We start from the raw sequence: 8,672 nt of genomic DNA, 5'->3' as shown, positions 1-8,672 counted from the left end.
CACCTGCTGGTCCCCCCCCCCCCAATTTTTTTGTAATTGAAACATAAACCTTTCTCACTTCCTGACCCTTTTGCAATCGGAAAATATTTGTTAGCATTCTTACTTTGTGGCAGAATGGTTATTTGCATAAGTTCAGTAATACAATAGTAACTGTTACCTTGCATCAGAAAATGAACTCTTATGGTGCTTTGTGCAAATAACAGACCAAATTGAGATTAATCTATATATTTTTTGCAAATAAGTTAGTTTACACCCCTCTTTAGTAAAAGAGGGAGAGAGAAAAAAATGTTTCAGAAGAAAATGACAATGCACCTGTCACTAGATTCTAGCTTTGTCCATACTTGAAGATCTTTCGTGAATCAATAAAATGTGAAAAAAAAATAAAAGTCTGGTATGGAAGGGAGGGAGGGGAAAGGGGGAGGAAAAAACTGGTAAAAGTATGCTCACTTGACAAAAAATGAGAAGGTTTTTGCTGCTGATGATGTATATAATAATACCTTTGTCTTGACTGACATGCATGGTATTTGTGTTGGAAAAAGAAATGTATACTGTAAAGACATGATAAAATATAAATACATTTAATAAATTAAAAAAAAACTACCCTTAAAACAAAACAAAAACAACAAAAAACTAGTATCACTTCTGTCATTTTTGGAGGGACTAATACATTCCAGGTCCCGTGTTAGGCATTTTTCACAGATAATCTCTTGAACCATATGACTGTACAAGGAAGGAGTGGTTAGTTCTTATTGTGTTGAAAGTTTAACCAATTTGAGTAGGAATATGCAGGATGAGAGTGGATTTACAACCAGGCAGCCTGACTAATTGGAAATCTCCCTTCTCATATATTGGGTTGTCAGAAAAGTCATGACATGGTTTTCTATGCAAAAATGCATCATTACTTTTCTGATGACCCAATACCACAGCCATCACCCACTTGCAACTTCTTTGTTTCTATTCAGGTAGAGAATCCAAGCTCTAAACCAATGGGCTGGGCTTTTAAAAAATTTTGGGTGGATGGGACCAGCAGTTGGTGTAAAGGCTATGTTGCTGGACTCCCATGTAGTTGACTGCAGTTCAAGTCCTGGACTTGGTGGCTTAAACTCACACCAGGCATGTGTGTGTGCTTGCCCAAGATCTTGAGAGGAGAATGGAGGAGAAGGGATTGAGGTGTGGCCCTCCCCTCTGGGGGGTGATTTCTGGCTTTCTGTCTCTTTGTCTCTGTCTTTCTAGTGAGTGCATGTGCCCTCACAGCAAAAACCTCTCCAAAAAAAATGTTTTTTTTTTGTGGAGCAAACTTTGCTGAAGTGTTCATTTTTTAGTACATCTCCCAGATGTTGTTGAGCGCCATTGGTGAAGACCTTTGAAAGAAGTTACCTGAACAACCCTCCTCTGCTAAATTTGGAAAAATTAGCTATATTGTGACATTATTTTGAAGAAGACCTGTTTTTCTTTGACAATCTAAAAAAGTGCATTTTAGGGTGGATGGACATTTAAGTGCCTTTTCTAAGTTAATCAAAAGTGGGGTTCCATCCCTATCATTCACCATTAACAAAAAAGAACTGAACCTAAGACCTCAAGCTATAAAACTACTGGTGGAAAATACTGAGGCAACTCTGGAAGACATTGAGGTAGGCAAAGTCTTCTTAAATAAGACTCCCAAAGCACAGGGAATAATCCCTAAAATAGGCAAGTGAGACTATATCAGATTAAGAAGTTTCTGCACAGTGAAGGACACAGTAATTAGTATGAATTGACAACCCTCAGAATGGGAGAATATTTTGTAAAATATTCCTCAGACAAGGGACTGGTAATTAGAATACATAGGGAACTCAAATGACTTACTTAGAAAAAAAAATGATTAACCCAATTAAAAGATGGGAAAATGAGCTGAACAGAAATCTCTCTAAGGAAGACATATGAACATCCAAAAAGCATATGAGGAAATGCTCAACATCCCTCATCATAAGGGAGATGCAGATTAAAACCACAATGATATACTACCTAACCCCTGTCATAACGGCAAAGATTAAAAATATAAAAAGTGATAGGTGTTGGCAGGGATTTGGTGAAAGGGGAAAGGGTAACTCTTCTACACTGTTGGTGGGCATGTGAACTCTTTCAGCCATTGTGGAAAACAATATGGAGGTTCCTCAAAGATCTACAAATAGAACTACCATTTGATCCAGCAATCCTAGTTCTGGGTGTCTACCCAAAGGAAAGGAGAATGCTCAGTCAGAAAAGTGCTTGCAGATCAATGTTTATTGCAGCTTTATTTACAATCATTAAGACATGGAACCAACCTAAATGTCCACAAACAGATGAATGGATGGAAAAAGTATGGTACATATAGTCTATGGAATACTACTCAGCCATAAAAAACAACAGGACCCTGGCATTTGATAGAAAGTGGTAGAATATGGAGGATCTATTGCTGAGTGAAGCAAGCCAGGATATGAAAGAAAGATATTGTATGTATCCACCTAATATATACCAATTATCTGCACTTTATAGTAGAGATCGAAATACTGGAGGGCATAAAAGCAGTGAAAATAGTTATGGATGCTGAAGACAGTATGGAACAGGGTGGGAGGCAGAAGGGAAGAGTATAGAGAAGGATAGCAAGAGGCATGACATGAGTGGGACACAGAAATGGTTTATTACCTGTTGAAGATACCATGTATAGTATTCTCAACTGGACTGGTCTGAGAAGTATTTCAAGTTGGGTAAATTCTTTATACAAGTCAAATGTTATATAGTGGTTGAATGTTTAAAAAATAATGAGAATAAATAATAATAATTGAAAAAAATGATGCAAAGTTATTTGATGAGATGATGTGGATAGTAGTATCTTTGTCTTGACTGATATGCATAGTAATTGTGCTGGAAAAAGAAATGTAATACACTGTAAAGGTATATGTGATTCAATGTAATATAAAAAAGACTATTGTAAGAATAAATAAAATTAAATAAAAAAAGTGGAGTTCCACTCAGACCAAACCAAACAAAAAACAAGCAAGCAAAAATTTTCAAAGTGTTTCACTAAGCAAAAGACTCAGAGGGAAATGTATTTTGGAGTCTTCCTGTAGGAAGACTGTGTTTCTTCTACAGTGGAAGATGATTTTAGCTGTTCATGTAACAACATTCATTCATTGAGCACCTAGCCAGAACTGGGCATTAGGCACTTGGACACAGCGTCATAAGACTGCCCTCCAAGGTCAGATTTCATTGTGAAAAGTGCTATCATTATTTCTTTTTTTAAAAATTTTATTTTTAAATTTTTATTTACTTTTTAAAAATACATTCAATTCGCTAGGAAGCAGAATCAAAATAAGGAGAGATAAGCCCCTATATGTAGAACCATGGAATAAATAAGGATAGTAGTAAAAACGTAATTGTAAAAGTAACAACTAAAATTCTTTGAGGGCTCATTTTGCTAGAGACAATGCTGAAGCTATTCATGTGTTTGGGTCATTTGATCCTTATAAATACTCTGAGGCAGATACAAATATTCTCTTTACAAAGAATGAGGAAACTGAGACAAAAGGTGAAGTTGTTAAGTTTGACGAGGTTATTCCAAGACTCAAGAAGATACTCTTCATCTTGTCTTTAATATCACAAAACATTTGGGATGGATGGGTGTGAATCCCTCTTGCTGTTTTGTTCAAATGTCTGATACTAACTTGGAATCTCATGTCTCCTGTGGGTTAAGTGAACTGCTATGATTCCCAGCCTCTCTGTGCCTACCTAGCTGAGAAATGAGAAGTTACATGACTATTCTTTTGAACTGTTGTGATTTCACACTGACTGAGAGAGATTTGGAGGAGGGAAGGGAGGGAGGGAGGATAAAGAAAAGTTCATTCCTCCCCCCCCACAAAAAATAAAGAAAAAAGATATCCAGCCAACCAAACAGACAAGCAAAAACTCCCCAGAGACAGTGACCTGCATAGATGACAATTCCAACAGCCATCTCAGTGTTTCTGATGGTGCAACCTCGAAGCAGAAGACTCTCGCTGCCAAAACCAGTCCTGGTCTGATCAGGGTGCTCCCTGGGAATGACAAATGAAAAATGGAGGGACAGTTTAGTGGCCTCCCCATTCTCACTGGTTAGTTCCCAGAAATAAAAGTAGTGAGTGAACACCATCCCTCTCCTCTCTCTTGTTCAGAAAAGTGATAGTAACATTGGAAAGAATAGAAAAGTAATAACTGCTTAGAGCTTTTTCTGCTTAAGTTTTTTAGTACTTCATTGCTCTAAGCCCAGTGATAATCTTTTCCACGTGTTAACTCAATGAAGCCTCACAACAGCCTCATACCTGTGTCAGAGGTAGGAAAACTAAACCATAGAGTTAGTGATGGCAGAATAAGGATTCAGACCTAGGAAGTCTGGTTCCAGAGTGCTGGAATGCCACTCGATATGCCTTTGTTTCAATGCTAATAGTTCCTCAGTGGGTTTATAAACTGTGTTTACTTCCATCATTTTATTTGACTCTTCACAGTTCTGGGAAGTTAATAGGATTATCCTTATTTGTGAAAAAATGGAAGCTCAGAGAAGCTGTGAGATTTTTCCAAGATCACACACTTAACACCACAATATCCTAGGACTCAGAAATGCAGGCCAACCCTATTGTGATTTTTACTACCCAAGGGCTCCCAGATACTTCCCACTAACTTACACCCAGTCAGAGAGACATTTCCATTTTCAGTTCTGCTGAAGCTTGATCAAGGAGGCTGCTTCTGTTTCTTACTAGAGTATCGCTCACCCTCTTCTCACATTTGTTTATTCTATATTTTTGTTGTTGTTTTGAGAGCTTTTTGCTATAGGGTGGGTGTGCTTGCCAGAAAGACAGAGATAGACAGAAAGCGAGAAATCACCCTCCCAGTGGGTATGGCCATACCTCAATCCCTTCTCAGCCATTCTCTTCTTGGGATCTCAAGCATGCACGCACATGTGCCCGGCGTGAGTTTAAGCCACTGGGTCTGGGACTTGAACTGTGGTCGACTACATGGGAGTCTAGCAACATAGCCATTACACCAACTGCTGGTCCCTATTCTATTTTGTAATATGGAGGAGGCTTTGGCAGAGTATAGTGAAAACTTTTAAATTAATTGTACTTTTTTTTTTTAAATGATAGAGGTACATGGGGAGAGAGAGAGAGAGAGAAAGGGAGAGAGTGAGAGTGAGCGAGAGAGAAAGCACTCCCCAACAGGCCTGGTAGTGCCACAGTCCTCTTTTCTTCCATTTCTCATTCCTATTAGGATCCTGGGCATATGAACACATGCTTAGTGTGTTTTTTTAAGCTGCTGGAGCTCGAATTCAAACTGCAGTTGGCCTCGGGGGATCTGGCTTCTACTGCGTGATGCTCAACTGCGATAGGGCCAGCCTATGTATTAATTTTTACTATTACTTTCTGTGTATGACAAGTGATATTGGTTTCCCACAGGGACAGTGATAGAAATTTTCATTTTGAAATTTTAAAATATACTTATGAAAAAAAAGGCAATTGAAGATTTGGTAGATAGAAGTATAGATTTTTATGAATGTGATGAAAATCATAAAGGTGGTCTAAGAATGACTGAAGTATAAGACTCATCATTATTTGCTCTCTTTATCAAGGAAGAGGCCAACTGAGGAGTGACTGGGCCAATGAATCTTGAATGTGTCACTGTCAATAGCTTGTGACTTAAAGAATACTTTTATAATGCTCTGAGGTGATGACAAATAATAGAGGTACCTACTTCACCTACTCATAATGTCCCTTTTTCAGTGGATGGTAGAGAAGAAATAGTTGCTTTTTTGTTTAGTGCCTTTGGTTTATAGGGATGCTCTATCTAACTGACTCTAGAGCATCATTTCTTTTTTTTTTTTGAGAGGTTTTCGCTATAGGGCATGTGTGCTCACCAGACAGAGAGAGAGAGACATAGAGACAGAAAAATGAGAAATCACCCCCCAGAGGGGATGGTCATGCCACAATCCCTTCTCCTCCATTCTCCTCTCAGGATCTTGGGCACGCACGCACATGTGCCCGGCGTGAGTTTTAAGCCACTGGGTTTGGGACGCGAACTGCGTTCGACTACATGGGAATCCAGTGACATAGCCATTACGCTAACTGCTGGTTCCCTAGAGCATCATTTCTTAACCTGGGCACCATTAACATCACAGAATGGATAATTCTTTGTAGTGGGGATGTCCTGTGCATTATAGGATATATATCAGTGTCCCTGGTCTCTACCCACTAGACGCCAGCAGCACCTCTTCCCAGTTGTGACAAGCAAAAATGTTGCCAAATATCTCCTGCTTGTGTATGTATGTTGGTGTGTGTGTGTGTGTGTGTGTGTGTGTGTGTGATTGCCCCTGGGTTGATAACTATTGCTTTATAGACATCTCTTTGTTTAAAAATTGCATTTTGAGTCCAGCAGGTGGTGTGTTTGTTAAGACAGTGAACTCCCATGTGCCCATTGTGGTTTGAGTCCCAGACCTGGTGGCTTGAAAATCATGCCTGGTGTGTGTATGTGTGACCAAAATCCCTGGAGGAGAATGAAGAAGGGACTGTGGCATGGTCACCTCTCCTTGGTGGGAGAGGTTCTCACTTTCCTCCTCACTATCTCTGTCTTTCTCTGATGAGTGTATGCGCCCTAGGGAAAAAACCAAAGGAAAAAAAATAATTAAAAAATTGCATATTCAAATATGATACCCCTAATCTTCAAATGGATATTAAAAGCCATTTGTCTTCTACCTAGCTTGTGCAATCACAGGGAACTCCTAAATAAGGGACTTAGAGAAGCTGCTGCTGGGAAACTCAGAGGCATTAGACCAGTGAGTTTTCTCAGGAAAAGGTTGCAGATCATCTGTGGGTGCTGGGCCTGTGGGCATTCTCCTGGCCAAGCACAGCGAGGATGGAGGGCCAGAGCAAGGAATTCTCCATTGTGCCATGGATTGGCTGCAGGGTTGACTGATAGGACTTTTAGTACTTATCCATGAGGCCCAGGCAGTTGGAGAAGGATAGGTCTCTATGAGCAGCAACCAGGGGGCTGAGTACAGCTGGGAAAATTCTGTTTTGAAATCTGTGTAAGAGGGGTGGGTCGGAGTCTAGATAGGAAGTAAGAAAGGTTGGCTGCTGACAGTAGATTGGAGCAGAAAGGGTCAAAGCAGAAAACCAGCAATGAAGCTGTTCTCTAAGAGAATAAGAACTATGACTCAAGGCATGGGTGACTTGGGATGAACCAAATCCACAAGCCTGGGGCATGAGAACTTTGCCTTTCTTTTTTATTTATTTATTTTTTTGGAGAGGTTTTTGCCATAGGGTGCGTGTGCTTGCCAGACAGACAGAAAGAGATATAGAGACAGAAAGCGAGAAATCACCCCCCAGAGGGGATGGTCATGCCACAATCCCTTCTCCTCCATTCTCCTCTCAGGATCTTGGGCACGCACGCACATGTGCCCGGCGTGAGTTTTAAGCCACTGGGTTTGGGACGCGAACTGCGTTCGACTACATGGGAATCCAGTGACATAGCCATTACGCTAACTGCTGGTTCCCTAGAGCATCATTTCTTAACCTGGGCACCATTAACATCACAGAATGGATAATTCTTTGTAGTGGGGATGTCCTGTGCATTATAGGATATATATCAGTGTCCCTGGTCTCTACCCACTAGACGCCAGCAGCACCTCTTCCCAGTTGTGACAAGCAAAAATGTTGCCAAATATCTCCTGCTTGTGTATGTATGTTGGTGTGTGTGTGTGTGTGTGTGTGTGTGTGTGTGTGATTGCCCCTGGGTTGATAACTATTGCTTTATAGACATCTCTTTGTTTAAAAATTGCATTTTGAGTCCAGCAGGTGGTGTGTTTGTTAAGACAGTGAACTCCCATGTGCCCATTGTGGTTTGAGTCCCAGACCTGGTGGCTTGAAAATCATGCCTGGTGTGTGTATGTGTGACCAAAATCCCTGGAGGAGAATGAAGAAGGGACTGTGGCATGGTCACCTCTCCTTGGTGGGAGGGGTTCTCCCTTTCCTCCTCACTATCTCTGTCTTTCTCTGATGAGTGTATGCGCCCTAGGGAAAAAACCAAAGGAAAAAAAATAATTAAAAAATTGCATATTCAAATATGATACCCCTAATCTTCAAATGGATATTAAAAGCCATTTGTCTTCTACCTAGCTTGTGCAATCACAGGGAACTCCTAAATAAGGGACTTAGAGAAGCTGCTGCTGGGAAACTCAGAGGCATTAGACCAGTGAGTTTTCTCAGGAAAAGGTTGCAGATCATCTGTGGGTGCTGGGCCTGTGGGCATTCTCCTGGCCAAGCACAGCGAGGATGGAGGGCCAGAGCAAGGAATTCTCCATTGTGCCATGGATTGGCTGCAGGGTTGACTGATAGGACTTTTAGTACTTATCCATGAGGCCCAGGCAGTTGGAGAAGGATAGGTCTCTATGAGCAGCAACCAGGGGGCTGAGTACAGCTGGGAAAATTCTGTTTTGAAATCTGTGTAAGAGGGGTGGGTCGGAGTCTAGATAGGAAGTAAGAAAGGTTGGCTGCTGACAGTAGATTGGAGCAGAAAGGGTCAAAGCAGAAAACCAGCAATGAAGCTGTTCTCTAAGAGAATAAGAACTATGACTCAAGGCATGGGTGACTTGGGATGAACCAAATCCACAAGCCTGGGGCATGAGAAGTGCA

General features: G+C 40.8%; 1 protein-coding gene across 1 annotated transcript in view; it reads right to left on the bottom strand.

The window, feature by feature from the left end:
• The window catches only part of ATP10B (ATPase phospholipid transporting 10B (putative)), a 132,699-nt gene that overhangs the window by 86,524 nt on the left and 37,503 nt on the right, over positions 1–8,672 (bottom strand). The window contains exon 5 of the mRNA XM_027766957.1: positions 3,943–4,049. Within this exon, the coding sequence (XP_027622758.1) occupies positions 3,943–4,049 (107 nt within the window). The remainder of the gene's footprint in view (positions 1–3,942; positions 4,050–8,672) is intronic.

This window comes from Tupaia chinensis, unplaced genomic scaffold (assembly GCF_000334495.1).
Source record: "Tupaia chinensis unplaced genomic scaffold, TupChi_1.0 Scaffold143796_1, whole genome shotgun sequence".
In the NCBI taxonomy this organism is placed as follows: domain Eukaryota; kingdom Metazoa; phylum Chordata; class Mammalia; order Scandentia; family Tupaiidae; genus Tupaia; species Tupaia belangeri.
The sequence above is the reverse complement of the archived record's forward strand: the minus strand, read 5'-3'. Positions and strand labels throughout refer to the sequence as shown.